Here is a 16,955-nt window from a genome sequence, read left to right on the forward strand (position 1 = left end):
ATCCATACATTTTTATTGATTTTTTCATACTGGTCCCCCGTGGGAATCGAACCCACAATCCTGGCGTTGCAAGCGCCATGCTCTACCAACTGAGCTACACGGGACTATAACACAAGCTCTCTAACAACGCTAGCTAGCAAGTTATAACACAAGCTCTCTAACAACGCTAGCTAGCAAGTTATAACACAAGCTCTCTAACAACGCTAGCTAGCAAGTTATAACACAAGATCTCTAACAACGCTAGCTAACAAGTTATAATACAAGATCTCTAACAACGCTAGCTAACAAGTTATAATACAAGATCTCTAACAACGCTAGCTAGCAAGTTATAATACAAGATCTCTGACAACGCTAGCTAACAAGTTATAATATAAGATCTCTAACAACGCTAGCTAACAAGTTATAATACAAGATCTCTAACAACGCTAGCTAACAAGTTATAATACAAGAGCTCTAACAACGCTAGCTAACAAGTTATAATACAAGATCTCTAACAACGCTAGCTAACAAGTTATAATACAAGATATCTAACAACGCTAGCTAACAAGTTATAATACAAGATCTCTAACAACGCTAGCTAACAAGTTATAATACAAGATCTCTAACAACGCTAGCTAACAAGTTATAATACAAGATCTCTAACAACGCTAGCTAACAAGTTATAATACAAGCCATCAGAATGTTGTGTGTTACCGGTGCTGAGGCGGGGGGAGGAGCGGGGGGTGGGGTGGAGACTTCAGCTCCTGCGGTCTCTACGTAGTCGCTGAAGGCAGCGATGTCACTCTCCTTCTCCACGATGATGCAGAGAGGAGCGCCCAGTGGAACGTCACGCGTTCCCTCAGACACCATGATCTTAGCCAGGTAACCCTCCTCCTGCACCTCAAACCCTACACACACACACACACACACACACACACACACGAGTAACATCAATGTGTACAGTGTGGTAGTGATGCGTGGGTCGGCTGTTTTGTTTATCCACACCTGCCCGCAATAGCTAATAACCCATCGACAACCGCCTGACTATGTGATAGTGACAATCATTATACAGTCAGAGATGACGGAGTGATGTTTTGACAGGGGGTGCAGGATATATATTTCTAAGCCTTTAGATAGGCCCTTTGTTTCCAACATGTTGGTAAGCTAGGCTACTTGTTAGTCAACTTCTTTAGAATTAGATACATGAAGCTTCTCTGTCATTACTGCCCTAGAAGACTAAATAAATCATTGTTCACCAATTATGTCATAAAATCGATGAACGCTTCAATCTAGTTGACATCGGTAAAGTTCTCTTTCATCTCTGCATCTCTGTTTAGGCACCGAAGAGAAAATGCATTAACAAAAAACACGGAGAAGATTTTCCGTGCAAAATTTCCAAATGACATCAGTTTGACTGGTTTAAAGAAATTACAAGCTGTGAAAATTTGAAAACTACCCAACATGTTTCTGATTTCAGTTCGGCTTGGATGCATATTTTGTCATTGAAATACTATCAGCTTTTATGATGCTGATAAAGATAGCCCCTTTACAAACGGTCCCTAACCGCACATTAATTCTCTGAAGATGCTGAAATAAATAAATAATATTTCTCCAATCATGTTCGCCAGTCCAAATTTACACTTGGCATATAATTTTACTGTGAAAAAGGCTTAAATCTGCTGGAGTTAATATTAGCAAAGACAGCACAGTATGGAGATAGGCAGAAACTGCTCCTCCAATAGAAATCCCTGATCACGTTGGTAGGCGATGTCATGGCAACGTTGGCTAGCTAAGCTCGTGCAGAAACACGCCATTGGGTCTAACGGTCGTATCGCGGGGAACTAGGCAGAAACTGCTCCTCCAATAGAAACCCTGATCACGCTTGTAGGCGATGTCATGGCAACGGTGGCTAGCTAAGCTCACGCAGAAATGCGCCATTGGGTCTAACAGTTGTATCGCGGGGAACTGCGCATGTGCAGCCGTCAAATCAAAAGGCACTCCTTCGACATAAAGTAGTTTTTGAGGAAAATGAAAACGTGTCAGCTTGTCACTCTAACGAGGTTGGAGTAATAACATGATCAATTACTGAAGACATTGGCTCTAATCCAGGTTCTGCCTTTAGATTTAGAGAAAATTAACAACTAAGGAAGATTTTTTCACTTCTCTCATGGACTTCTCAAACCCCGGCCTCGTCTGATTGGTCTGATTGGTCTGATTGGTCTGATTGGTCTGATTGGTCTGATTGGTCTGATTGGTCTGTTTGGTCTGTTTGGTCTGATTGGTCTGATTGGTCTGATTGGTCTGATTGGTCTGTTTCGCAAGCGTTCCTGGAAGTCTTGCGATGTTGCGCCTCTGGGTTTAGAAACTCTGTGATATGATGCTGTGAGAGGTTATTGACCTACAGTCAGTGTCCAGATTTCAGCTATGCTACTATTCCATTTAACCCATCTGAACAGTAGAGTTCCCTTGACGCGCCATTTTAAAGTCCCAGTCTTGTGACAGTCTAATTTGTATAACGCCACACAATCATCACACATAACATAGAACATGGAACACTGCTATCATCCTCTTTGACCACTTCACCTAAATCTTTCCCAAACATCACTGTCCTGACCCTCCCTTCTTATTGAATTAAACTCAGACATTGCCCTTTTTGCCTCAGTGGATCGACAGTAAAGTTCCCAAAATGTGGTGATTGGTGTGTATCAGGACAGTTAAGCTCTAAATGTGGTGATTGGTGTGTATCAGGACAGTTAAGCTCTAAATGTGGTGATTGGTGTGTATCAGGACAGTTCAGCTCTAAAGCTGAGGCCAGATACAAATAATGAAAGAAAAACCTCCATGTAGCCTGTAGATATGAAGGATTTTTTCTGTTGTTTTCTCTTTCGTCACCTACCCGCCCCCACCCCACACCCGCCCCCACCCCACACCCGCCCCCACCCCACACCCGCGTGTCGTGTGTATACCCTGTGTGTGTGTGTGTACTGACCGATGGTAGCCTTGTCCGTCTCTATCTCTGCCAGTAGATCTCCTTCACTGAGTTTCTCTCCAACCTTCTTCTCCCAGCGCTGCACTGTCCCCATCGTCATAGTAGGAGACAGGGCTGGCAGACACACCTAACACCCAGATGAGGAGACAGACAGGTTTCTGATAAGACTAAATGGACTGGTCCATCTCCAGTGAAATGTTTGGTGTGTGTCCTACCTTCATATGGGTGGGCAGGGAGCTGCCGGGGGCGGTGGGAGGAGCAGCAGGGGGAGGGGGCGGGGCAGCTGCAGAAGGGGAAAAGCTAGTGGCAAGCTTCTCCAACGTCAAGTCCTTAAAGGCCGGGATCAGATCAGCACTGATGACACACACAGGTTAGAATACACACACAGGTTAGAATACACACACAGTGGGCCTCCCGAGTGGCGCAGTGCTTGAGGAGTCACTACAGACCCGGGTTCGATCCCAGGCTGTGTCAAAGCCGGCCGCGACCGGGAGACCCATGAGGTGACGCACAATTGGCCCAGCGTTGTCCGGGTTAGGAGAGGGTTTGGCCGGCTGAAATGTCCTTGTCCCATCGCGCTCTAGCGACTCCTTGTGGCGGGCCGGGCGCCCGCAAGCTGACTTCGCTCGCCAGCTGGACAGTGTTTCCTCCGACACATTGGTGCGGCTGGCCTCCGGGTTAAGCGAGCAGTGTGTCAAGAAGCATTGCAGCTTGCCAGGGTCGTGTTTCGGAGGACGCATAGCTCTCGACCTTCGCCTCTCCCGAGTCCGTAGGGGAGTTGCAGCGATTGGACAAGACTAACTACCAATTGGATATCACGAAATTGGGGACAAAAAGGGGTAAAAGTACAAATATATATAGAATATAGAATACACACACACAAACACAGACGTACCTGTCAACGGTGATGCAGATGACTGCTCCCACGGTGACGTCTCTAGTTCCTTCGGGTACCAGGATCTTAGCCAGGTAACACTCCTCCAACAGCTCAAACCCTACGGTGGCCTTGTCAGTCTCCACCTAACACACACACAGTTAGCCAGGTCTGTGTTCACTATGTATGAAACAGAGGAACACAAGTTCAAAACATCACGGAGTTCAAAGTAAAGAAGGGAGAGAGAAGAGGAAGAGAGAGAGAGAGAGAGAGAGAGAGAGAGAGAGAGAGAGAGAGAGAGAGAGAGAGAGAAGAGGAAGAGAGAGAGAGAGAGAGAGAGAGAGAGAGAGAGAGAGAGAGAGAGAGAGAAGAGGAAGAGAGAGAGAGAGAGAGAGAGAGAGAGAGAGAGAGAGAGAGAGAGAGAGAGAGAGAGGAAGAGAGAAAAAAGGAAGAGAGAGAAGAGGAAGAGAGAGAGAGAAGAGGAAGAGAGAAAGAGAAGAGGAAGAGAGAGAGAGAGAAGAGGAAGAGAGAGAGAGAGAAGAGGAAGAGAGAGAGAGAGAGAATAGGGAGAGAGAGAGAGAGAGAGAAGAGGAAGAGAGAGACAGAGAGAAGAGGAAGAGAGAGAGAGAAGAGGAAGAGAGAAAGAGAAGAGGAAGAGAGAGAGAGAGAAGAGGAAGAGAGAGAGAGAGAAGAGGAAGAGAGAGAGAGAGAGAATAGGGAGAGAGAGAGAGAGAGAGAAGAGGAAGAGAGAGACAGAGAGAAGAGGAAGAGAGAAAAAAGGAAGAGGAAGAGAGAGAGAGAAGAGGAAGAGAGAGAAGAGGAAGAGAGAGAGAGAGAGAGAGAAATAGAATAGGAAGAGAGAGAGAGAGAGAGAGAGAGAGAGAAGAGGAAGAGAGAGACAGAGAGAAGAGGAAGAGAGAAAAAAGGAAGAGAGAAGAGGAAGAGAGAGAGAGAATAGGAAGAGAGAGAGAGAGAGAGAGAATAGGAAGAGAGAGAGAGAGAGAGAGAAGAGGAAGAGAGAGAGAAGAGGAAGAGAGAAAGAGAAGAGGAAGAGAGAGAGAGAGAGAGAGAGAGAGAGAGATAGAGACAGACTGTAATTATGATTTTGTGACATTCAAACGTCACAGATAAATTCCCGAAATTGTGATTTTTTGGTTTTGTAGAAAATAATCAAAAAACACTTTCATAAGGATACTCCTGATATAACCGATAGCCAAGGATACTCCTGATATAACTGATAGCTAAGGACACTCCTGTAATAACTGATAGCCTAGGATACTCCTGTAATAACTGATAGCTAAGGACACTCCTGTAATAACTGATAGCCTAGGATACTCCTGTAATAACTGATAGCTAAGGACACTCCTGTAATAACCGATAGCTAAGGATACTCCTGTAATAACCGATAGCTAAGGATACTCCTGTAATTACTGATAGCTAAGGACACTCCTGTAATAACTGATAGCCTAGGATACTCCTGTAATAACTGATAGCTAAGGACACTCCTGTAATAACTGATAGCCTAGGATACTCCTGTAATAACTGATAGCTAAGGACACTCCTGTAATAACTGATAGCTAAGGACACTCCTGTAATAACTGATAGCTAAGGATACTCCTGATATAACTGATAGCTAAGGATACTCCTGTAATAACTGATAGCTAAGGATACTCCTGTAATAACTGATAGCTAAGGATACTCCTGATATAACTGATAGCTAAGGACACTCCTGTAATAACTGATAGCTAAGGATACTCCTGATATAACTGATAGCTAAGAACACTCCTGTAATAACTGATAGCTAAGGATACTCCTGATATAACTGATAGCTAAGGACACTCTTGTAATAACTGATAGCCTAGGATACTCCTGTAATAACTGATAGCTAAGGACACTCCTGTAATAACTGATAGCTAAGGATACTCCTGTAATAAATGATAGATAAGGACACTCCTGTAATAACTGATAGCTAAGGATACTCCTGATATAACTGATAGCTAAGGACACTCCTGTAATAACTGATAGCTAAGGATACTCCTGACATAACTGATAGCTAAGGACACTCCTGTAATAACTGATAGCCAAGGATACTCCTGTAATAACTGATAGCTAAGGGTACTCCTGTAATAACTGATAGCTAAGGACACTCCTGTAATAACTGATAGCTAAGGATACTCCTGATATAACTGATAGCTAAGGACACTCCTGTAATAACTGATAGCTAAGGACACTCCTGTAATAACTGATAGCCTAGGATACTCCTGTAATAACTGATAGCTAAGGACACTCCTGTAATAACTGATAGCCTAGGATACTCCTGTAATAACTGATAGCTAAGGACACTCCTGTAATAACTGATAGCTAAGGACACTCCTGTAATAACTGATAGCTAAGGATACTCCTGATATAACTGATAGCTAAGGATACTCCTGATATAACTGATAGCTAAGGATACTCCTGTAATAACTGATAGCTAAGGATACTCCTGTAATAACTGATAGCTAAGGATACTCCTGTAATAACTGATAGCTAAGGATACTCCTGATATAACTGATAGCTAAGGACACTCCTGTAATAACTGATAGCTAAGGATACTCCTGATATAACTGATAGCTAAGGACACTCTTGTAATAACTGATAGCCTAGGATACTCCTGTAATAACTGATAGCTAAGGACACTCCTGTAATAACTGATAGCTAAGGATACTCCTGTAATAACTGATAGCTAAGGATACTCCTGTAATAACTGATAGCTAAGGACACTCCTGTAATAACTGATAGCTAAGGATACTCCTGATATAACTGATAGCTAAGGACACTCCTGTAATAACTGATAGCTAAGGATACTCCTGTAATAACTGATAGCTAAGGATACTCCTGTAATAACTGATAGCTAAGGACACTCCTGTAATAACTGATAGCTAAGGATACTCCTGATATAACTGATAGCTAAGGACACTCCTGTAATAACTGATAGCTAAGGATACTCCTGATATAACTGATAGCTAAGGACACTCCTGTAATAACTGATAGCCAAGGATACTCCTGTAATAACTGATAGCTAAGGATACTCCTGATATAACTGATAGCTAAGGACACTCCTGTAATAACTGATAGCTAAGGACACTCCTGTAATAACTGATAGCTAAGGACACTCCTGTAATAACTGATAGCTAAGGATACTCCTGATATAACTGATAGCTAAGGACACTCCTGTAATAACTGATAGCTAAGGATACTCCTGATATAACTGATAGCTAAGGACACTCCTGTAATAACTGATAGCCAAGGATACTCCTGTAATAACTGATAGCTAAGGGTACTCCTGTAATAACTGATAGCTAAGGACACTCCTGTAATAATTGATAGCTAAGGATACTCCTGATATAACTGATAGCTAAGGACACTCCTGTAATAACTGATAGCTAAGGACACTCCTGTAATAACTGATAGCTAAGGATACTCCTGATATAACTGATAGCTAAGGACACTCCTGTAATAACTGATAGCTAAGGACACTCCTGTAATAACTGATAGCTAAGGACACTCCTGTAATAACTGATAGCTAAGGATACTCCTGATATAACTGATAGCTAAGGACACTCCTGTAATAACTGATAGCTAAGGATACTCCTGATATAACTGATAGCTAAGGACACTCCTGTAATAACTGATAGCCAAGGATACTCCTGTAATAACTGATAGCTAAGGGTACTCCTGTAATAACTGATAGCTAAGGACACTCCTGTAATAATTGATAGCTAAGGATACTCCTGATATAACTGATAGCTAAGGACACTCCTGTAATAACTGATAGCTAAGGACACTCCTGTAGTAACTGATAGCTAAGGACACTCCTGTAGTAACTGATAGCTAAGGACACTCCTGTGCATCTTTAGAAGGAGGAGGTAGATTGATGTAGTGTCCTTCCTCAAATTCAACAAACTTGACCTGCCTGTCAAAAACGTCCAGGTCACCAAGTGAATAACGAACTTTCTTCTGATTCAAACAACTATTAGAAAGCAGCCTTAGTATCTGAACAGGCAGAGGAAATGTTAGGTAGTTAGTAGAAGCCTTTACACACCTTTAGCCCAAAAATGCATTGAAGATCACTGGAACTGCGATCAGCGTTTACCCACTTATTTTGTTACCACTGCATCGCTGGTTCTCACCTCAGTGATCAGGTTAGTATCTGAACTGGTTCTCACCTCAGTGATCAGGTTAGTATCTGAACTGGTTCTCACCTCAGTGATCAGGTTAGGGTTAGTATCTGAACTGGTTCTCACCTCAGTGATCAGGTTAGTATCTGAACTGGTTCTCACCTCAGTGATCAGGTTAGTATCTGAACTGGTTCTCACCTCAGTGATCAGGTTAGTATCTGAACTGGTTCTCACCTCAATAATCAGGTTAGGGTTAGTATCTGAACTGGTTCTCACCTCAGTGATCAGGTTAGTATCTGAACTGGTTCTCACCTCAGTAATCAGGTTAGGGTTAGTATCTGAACTGGTTCTCACCTCAGTGATCAGGTTAGTATCTGAACTGGTTCTCACCTCAGTAATCAGGTTAGGGTTAGTATCTGAACTGGTTCTCACCTCAGTGATCAGGTTAGTATCTGAACTGGTTCTCACCTCAGTGATCAGGTTAGTATCTGAACTGGTTCTCACCTCAATAATCAGGTTAGGGTTAGTATCTGAACTGGTTCTCACCTCAGTGATCAGGTTAGTATCTGAACTGGTTCTCACCTCAGTGATCAGGTTAGTGTTAGTATCTAAACTGCTTCTCACCTCAGTGATCAGGTTAGTATCTGAACTGGTTCTCACCTCAGTGATCAGGTTAGTATCTGAACTGGTTCTCACCTCAGTGATCAGGTTAGTGTCTGAACTGGTTCTCACCTCAGTGATCAGGTTAGTATCTAAACTGCTTCTCACCTCAGTGATCAGGTTAGGGTTAGTATCTGAACTGCTTCTCACTAACTATAACTAGTCACCTCTGCTATCAGGTAACTAACTATAACTAGTCACCTCTGCTATCAGATCTCCCTCGTTGATCTTGTCTCCCTCCTTCTTCTCCCAGCGAGCGATGGTTCCAGTCTGCATGGTGGGGGACAGAGCAGGCAGCTCCACCTAACACACACACACACACACACACACACAGACACAGACACAGACACACACACATTAGAGCGATGGTTCCAGTCTGCATGGTGGGGGACAGAGCAGGCAGCTCCACCTAAGACACACACACACACACACACACACACACACACACAGACACACACACACACAGACACACACACACAGACACACACACAGACACAGACACAGACACAGACACATTAGAGCGATGGTTCCAGTCTGCATGGTGGGGGACAGAGCAGGCAGCTCCACCTAACACACACACGTTCTTACACACACACACTCCAGGCTTTCCCGTTAGCAGGTAATAGCCGGCTTTTGGCCATCAAAAAAATGGAAAAGCCAATAAATACAATTTGTCCTGAAGAAAATAAATCCCATCACAAAATAATTATTTTTAGCATATTCACTGATGGAAATACCAGTTGACGGAATTGTTCATTGATGGAAATACCAGTTGACGGAAATGTTAATTGATGGAAAGACATTTGATGGAAATATTAATTGATGGAAAAACATTTGACCGGTCATGCTTATAGGTCTGGAGCTTGTGTATATCCGTTACGTATCGACTTTTCCACACGCGTACAGCATACAGAGCTTTGGAGGGGAACATCTGTCAGACAACGCTTTTATAAGCCCAATCATTGCGCAACAATTATAAACGCAATTGTGTGTTAAAAATAGCTTTTTGGCCCCAATTAAAAACAGCTCGTATTTTTATTCCTCAACTGGTAATTGAAGCGCGTTTCCCATTCACCATTTCAAAATACTATCGTGGGAAAACAGTTTGGAAAGCAAATTGTTTTTGCTGTAAAGAGAAGACAATGAAAATACTACATCTGTCTTTTAGTTATCAAAATTCTCAACTTAATTGATCGAACAACAGTAGGCCTATAACCTGTCTTATTGGCACCAGAGGAGAGCATCAGATCCCTGGTGAGGGATCACTTAGCATATTCACAGCAGAGAGCATCAGATCCCTAGTGAGGGATCACTGAGCATATTCACAGCAGAGAGCATCAGATCCCTGGTGAGGGATCACTGAGCATATTCACAGCAGACAGCATCAGATCCCTGGTGAGGGATCACTGAGAGGGATCACTGAGCATATTCACAGCAGAGAGCATCAGATCCCTGGTGAGGGATCACTGAGCATATTCACAGCAGAGAGCATTAGATCCCTGGTGAGGAAGCACTGAGCATATTCACAGCAGAGAGCATTAGATCCCTGGTGAGGAAGCACTGAGCATATTCACAGCAGAGAGCATCAGATCCCTGGTGAGGAAGCACTGAGCATATTCACAGCAGAGAGCATCAGATCCCTGGTGAGGGATCACTGAGCATATTCACAGCAGAGAGCATCAGATCCCTGGTGAGGGCGCACTGAGCATATTCACAGCAGAGAGCATCAGATCCCTGGTGAGGGATCACTGAGCATATTCACAGCAGAGAGCATCAGATCCCTGGTGAGGAAGCACTGAGCATATTCACAGCAGAGAGCATCAGATCCCTGGTGAGGGATCACTGAGCATATTCACAGCAGAGAGCATCAGATCCCTGGTGAGGAAGCACTGAGCATATTCACTATCATTGTTGGGTCAGTGCCACTAAAAGTTTGTTTTTGGACAATATTTTCCTCCTCCAGTTTATGCCTCTCCCCTTCTCGTAGGCCTATTATATGGACGACGTCGTTTTTATTGATCTGTTTGTCAGTGTCAGCAGAGTAGGTTACCCTGTAATTTGTCCTATTAAAAAAGGTTTTGCCAATGTCTCCAGTCATATACTGTAAAGTGTAGTAGAACTGCATAAAATGTGTTTTTCCCATGTAAAAAATAAGAAACATATCTGATATAGCCTATAGCCCAGGCGCTCAGCACATATCTGATATAGCCTATAGCCCAGGCGCTCAGCACATATCTGATATAGCCTATAGCCCAGGCGCTCAGCACATATCTGATATAGCCTATAGACCAGGCGCTCAGCACTAAACTGTCTTTTCTGCAAACAGTGATTGAGTTATATTATTAGACTAAATTATGACTATCCAATCTATTCTAGGGCTGACACCAATTAGTCGACTGGTCGATTGTTTGGTTGTTAGGCTGTTGGTTGACCCAGATTGTTTTAGTCGAGCAGTAACACATATATACAGTACCAGTCAAAGGTTTGGACACACCTACTAATTCCAGGGTTTTTCTTAATTTGTTACTATTTTCTACTAGTGAAGACATCAAAACTATGAAATAACACATATGGAATCATGTAGTAACCAAAGAAGTGTTAAGAAATCAAAATATATTTTATATTTGAGATTCTTCAAATAGCCACCCTTTGCCTGGATGACAGCTTTGCATTCTATAAACCAGCTTCACCTGGAATGCATTTCCAACAGTCTTGAAGGAGTTCCCACATATCTGAGCACTTGTTGGCTGCTTTTCCTTCACTCTGCAGTCCAACTCATCCCAAACCATCTCAATTGGGTTGAGGTCAGGTGATTGTGGAGGCCAGGTCATCTGATGCAGCACTCCATCACTCTCCTTCTTGGTCAAATAGCCCTTACACATCCTGGAGGTGTGTGGGGTCATTGTCCTGTTGAAAAACAGATGATAGTCCCACTAAGCCCAAACCAGATGGGATGGCATATCGCTGCAGAATGCTGTGGTAGCCATGCTGGTTAAATGTGCCTTGAATTCTAAATAAATCACAGACAGTGTCACCAGCAAAGCACCATCACACCTCCTCCTCCTCCATGCTTTACGGTGGGAACCACACATGCAGAGATCATTCGTTCACCTACTCTGCATTTCACAAAGACACGGCGGTTGGAACCAAATATCTCAAATTTGGACTCCAGACCAAAGGACAGATTTCCACTGGTCTAATGTCCATTGCTCGTGTTTCTTGGCCCAAGCAGGTCTCTTCTTCTTATTGGTGTCCTTTAGTAGTGGTTTCTTTGCAACAATTCGACCATGAAGGCCTGACCCACACAGTCTCCTCTGAACAGTTGATGTTGAGATGTGTCTGTTACTTGAACTCCGTAAAGCATTTATTTGGGCTGCAATTTCTGAGGCTGGTAACTCTAATGAACTTATCCTCTGCAGCAGAGGTAACTCTGGGTCTTCCTTTCCTGTGGCGGTCCTCATGAGAGCCAGTTTCATCATAGCGCTTGATGGTTTTTGTGACTGCACTTGAAGAAACTTTAAAAGTTCTTGAACTTTTCCGGATTGACTGACCTTCATGTCTTAAAGTAATGATGGACGGTCGTTTCTCTTTGCTTATTTGAGCTGTTCTTGCCATAATATGGACTTGGTCTTTTACCAAATAGGGCCATCTTCTGTATACCCACCCTACCTTGTCACAACACAACTGATTGGCTCAAACGCATTAAGAAGGAAATTAATTCCACAAATTAACAAAGCACACCTTTTAACTGAAATGCATTCCAGGTGACTACCTCATGAAGCTGGTTGAGATAATGCCAAGAGTGTGCAAAGCTGTCATCAAGGCAAAGGGTGGCTACTTTGAAGAATCTCAAATATAAAATATTTTTTGATTTGTTTAACACTTTTTTGGTTACTACATGATTCCATATGTGCTATTTCATAGTTGTGATGTCTTCACTATTATTCTACAATGTAGAAAATAGTAAAAATAAAGAAAAACCCTTGAATTAGTAGGTGTGTCCAAACATTTGACTGGTACTGTAAGTCTGCAAATGCAATGATGCATGGAATCCTTTATTATAAAGGTGCATTTTTATGGTGAAAATTTGCTTCCCCAAACTTGAAACTCACGCTGCACCTATGCATAGGCTAGTGATTTTGCGGTTCCTTACTCATCTTGTTGCCTGAGGGAAAGTAAATGTTGACAGTTATCCTAACATCTTCAAAGTGAGCGGTACGGACACACATCATTGCTTCCTCTGTTAATATGAATTACCATAATCTAAACGTGATTTCTGTCATTCTGAGCACCGTGCGTAGACGCCCTAATCAGGTTATGCACCCAATGCATATGGGTCAGGTAAATAATGGGTCAATAAAGAATACAATGCATTTCTCATCCCTGGATTGAAGTATGTTTTTCAGGCCATATCTCGACCTGGCTCCACCATGTCCTAATATACACGGGAATGCTGCCTGACCTTTGTGCAGCTGTAAGCAAGCGGGTCAGATCTGATCGCTGCTACCGCGGACACTGCTAGTTAGCAAGTTGGTTAGCTGCCGCTACTACAAGGGACTGGTTAGCTCCCGCTACTACAAGGGACTGGTTAGCTCCCACTACTACAAGGGACTGGTTAGCTGCCACTACTACAAGGGACTGGTTAGCTCCCGCTACTACAAGGGACTGGTTAGCTGCCGCTATTACAAGGGACTGGTTAGCTCCCGCTACTACAAGGGACTGGTTAGCTGCTGCTACTACAAGGGACTGGTTAGCTCCCACTACTACAAGGGACTGGTTAGCTGCCGCTACTACAAGGGACTGGTTAGCTCCCACTACTACAAGGGACTGGTTAGCTCCCACTACTACAAGGGACTGGTTAGCTCCCGCTATTACAAGGGACTGGTTAGCTCCCACTACTACAAGGGACTGGTTAGCTCCCACTACTACAAGGGACTGGTTAGCTCCCACTACTAGCTACAAGGGACTGGTTAGCTGCCGCTACTACAAGGGACTGGTTAGCTCCCGCTACTACAAGGGACTGGTTAGCTCCCGCTATTACAAGGGACTGGTTAGCTCCCACTACTACAAGGGACTGGTTAGCTCCCGCTACTACAAGGGACTGGTTAGCTCCCACTACTACAAGGGACTGGTTAGCTCCCGCTATTACAAGGGACTGGTTAGCTCCCACTACTACAAGGGACTGGTTAGCTGCCGCTACTACAAGGGACTGGTTAGCTCCCACTACTACAAGGGACTGGTTAGCTCCCACTACTACAAGGGACTGGTTAGCTCCCGCTACTACAAGGGACTGGTTAGCTGCCGCTACTACAAGGGACTGGTTAGCTGCCGCTACTACAAGGGACTGGTTAGCTCCCACTACTACAAGGGACTGGTTAGCTCCCACTACTACAAGGGACTGGTTAGCTCCCACTACTACAAGGGACTGGTTAGCTGCCGCTACTACAAGGGACTGGTTAGCTGCCGCTATTACAAGGGACTGGTTAGCTCCCACTACTACAAGGGACTGGTTAGCTCCCACTACTACAAGGGACTGGTTAGCTCCCACTACTACAAGGGACTGGTTAGCTCCCGCTATTACAAGGGACTGGTTAGCTCCCACTACTACAAGGGACTGGTTAGCTCCCACTACTACAAGGGACTGGTTAGCTCCCGCTACTACAAGGGACTGGTTAGCTGCCGCTACTACAAGGGACTGGTTAGCTCCCGCTACTACAAGGGACTGGTTAGCTCCCGCTACTACAAGGGACTGGTTAGCTCCCGCTACTACAAGGGACTGGTTAGCTCCCGCTACTACAAGGGACTGGTTAGCTCCCGCTACTACAAGGGACTGGTTAGCTCCCGCTACTACAAGGGACTGGTTAGCTCCCGCTACTACAAGGGACTGGTTAGCTCCCGCTACTACAAGGGACTGGTTAGCTCCCGCTACTACAAGGGACTGGTTAGCTGCCGCTATTACAAGGGACTGGTTAGCTCCCGCTACTACAAGGGACTGGTTAGCTCCCACTACTACAAGGGACTGGTTAGCTGCCGCTACTACAAGGGACTGGTTAGCTGCCGCTATTACATATAAATTTTTTGTCATTTAGCAGACGCTCTTATCCAGAGCGACTTACAGGAGCAATTAGGGTTAAGTGCCTTGCTCAAGGGCACATCGACAGATTTTTCACCTAGTCGGCTCGGGGATTAGAACCAGCGACCTTTCGGTTACTGGCACAACGCTCTACCAGGGACACCGCTACCAGGGACACCGCTAACTAGCTGGTTAGTTAACGACTCTGGGTGGCTAACTGATTAAGATGGTTATCCCTTGTCACTGTCAATGACTGCTACTCCACCGATAGATGTTGTTAGCTACAATAAAGACAATACCATTAGCTAGTTAGCTAGCAAAGCTAACGTTTCTGTCTGAAACTGACCTTTTAGAGCCCACACAAGCACAGAAGTCAGCTAGCGAAGTCGTCATACCTTCTGGTGCGGTGGCAGGCTGTAGAAGCGCTGTGTCTGGGCTCCCATGATGGGCTTGGGGGGTTGCAGCAGGGCCGCTCTGCTGGCGAAGACCACGGTGTTGAAACGACCTCCATTGCAAACAGCCTTGGACCGGACAGAGCCGTGATAGCGCCTCAGATGACAGGGTCCCAGAGCGGGACGAGAGCTCAGGGCAGGCCCAGGTAGGGCACCGCGGGACCGAGGCAACGCTGCAGACGGCCTCAGCCGCAGGACCAGACGGAGCATTTCGCCTTTATTGGTTTAGTCGCTAAACAGCTTTCAGATTCACTTGGAGCTACTCAGGTAACAGAATGTCTGATACCAATGGTAGCAATAAAGTGTCTTTCTGTCCCCCGAACCGGCCCAGGTAGCTAGCTAGATGCTCACTTTCCAATGACCTCCTTAATCACAACACAACGCTTTACGGCTGTCGTTCCGTGCATGTTACAGCAGGATTGGCATTGGCCAGAAAATTCTAAAAAGAAAACCGTAATTGAGCTGGCAACGTTGAGGACTCCATCTACTGTCGTAAAAAGATCGCAAAACGGCTCTTCTTCTTCTTCTTCTTCTTCTTCTTCTTCTTCTTCTTCTTCTTCTTCTTCTTCTTCTTCTTCTTCATTGTGCATTCCGCCACCTACTGTGCGGGATGGAAACAGGATTCCTAAAAATGGAACAAAATACCAAAACAACTACCATACTATAAAAAATAATTAAACTGAACTAACAAGATCTGATCCCTACACAGGCTCAAGGTGAACCTGGGAGGAAGACGCCAGTACCCCTTGCAAGTCTTCATATGTACAATCCTTAAGTCCCAAAAACCTTTCTGCCACAGCCACAATAATGTCCAGTTTCTTAGATTTCTTTGAGACTTGTCCCACAATTTATAACTGTATGCAGCTGAACACTGTCACTGGAAACACTTGGTTTGTTGTTTTTCATAAAAATAAAAAATAAATCTTAGTTCATGATGAATACTGAACTTTACAGGCTGAAATAGCCGACCAATCAGTCTGTTACCAACTCTTAGTACATTTTTGGCAAAAAAATCGTTTGACCAGATATAATGCTATTTTACAGTACACAAATTGACAACAGACTTTCAGCATGCTTATAGGGAAGGAAATTCAACAACCACAGTTCTTACACAAATGGCTGATGATTGGCTTAGAGAAATTGATGATAAAAAGATTATGGAGGCTGTTTGTTAGACTTCAGTGCGGCTTTTGACATTATCGATCATAGACTGCTTCTGGAAAAACGTACACTACCGTTCAAAAGTTTGGGGTCACTTAGAAATGTCCTTGTTTTCAAAAGAAAAGCATTTAATTTTTAATTTTTAATAACATCAAATTGATCAGAAATACAGTGTAGACATTGTTAATGTTGTAAATGGCTATTGTAGCTGGAAACGGCAGATTTTTAATGGAATATCTACATAGGCGTACAGAGGCCCATTATCAGCAACCATCAGTCCTGTGTTCCAATGGCACGTTGTGTTTGCTAATCCAAGTTTATCATTTTAAAAGGCTAATTGATCTTTAGAAAACCCTTTTGCAATTATGTTAGCACAGCTGAAAACGGTTGTGCTGATTAAAGAAGCAATAAAACTGGTCTTCTTGAGACTAGTTGAGTATCTGGAGCATCAGCAATTGTGGGTTTGATTACAGGCTCAAAATGGCCAGAAACAAATAACTTTATTCTGAAACTTGTCAGTCTATTCTTGTTCTGAGAAATGAAGGCTATTCCATGCGAGAAATTGCCAAGAAACTGAAGCTTTCGTACAACGCTGTGTACTACTCCC

General features: G+C 43.9%; 1 protein-coding gene across 1 annotated transcript in view; it reads right to left on the bottom strand.

Moving 5' to 3' along the window:
- The window catches only part of LOC311115037 (dihydrolipoyllysine-residue acetyltransferase component of pyruvate dehydrogenase complex, mitochondrial-like), a 28,002-nt gene extending 12,441 nt beyond the window's left edge, over positions 1-15,561 (bottom strand). Inside the window, exons 1-6 of the mRNA XM_084190252.1 lie at positions 15,131-15,561; positions 8,864-8,965; positions 3,864-3,988; positions 3,184-3,322; positions 2,969-3,095; positions 694-887 (exon numbers count right to left, since the gene is read on the bottom strand). Of these exons, the coding sequence (XP_084046378.1) occupies positions 694-887; positions 2,969-3,095; positions 3,184-3,322; positions 3,864-3,988; positions 8,864-8,965; positions 15,131-15,397 (954 nt within the window). The 5' untranslated portion in view covers positions 15,398-15,561. The remainder of the gene's footprint in view (positions 1-693; positions 888-2,968; positions 3,096-3,183; positions 3,323-3,863; positions 3,989-8,863; positions 8,966-15,130) is intronic.
- Between the last annotated feature and the right edge of the window lie 1,394 nt (positions 15,562-16,955).

The sequence above is a fragment of the Coregonus lavaretus genome (assembly GCF_964263955.1).
Source record: "Coregonus lavaretus genome assembly, contig: HAP1_SCAFFOLD_906, whole genome shotgun sequence".
Lineage (NCBI taxonomy): Eukaryota > Metazoa > Chordata > Actinopteri > Salmoniformes > Salmonidae > Coregonus > Coregonus lavaretus.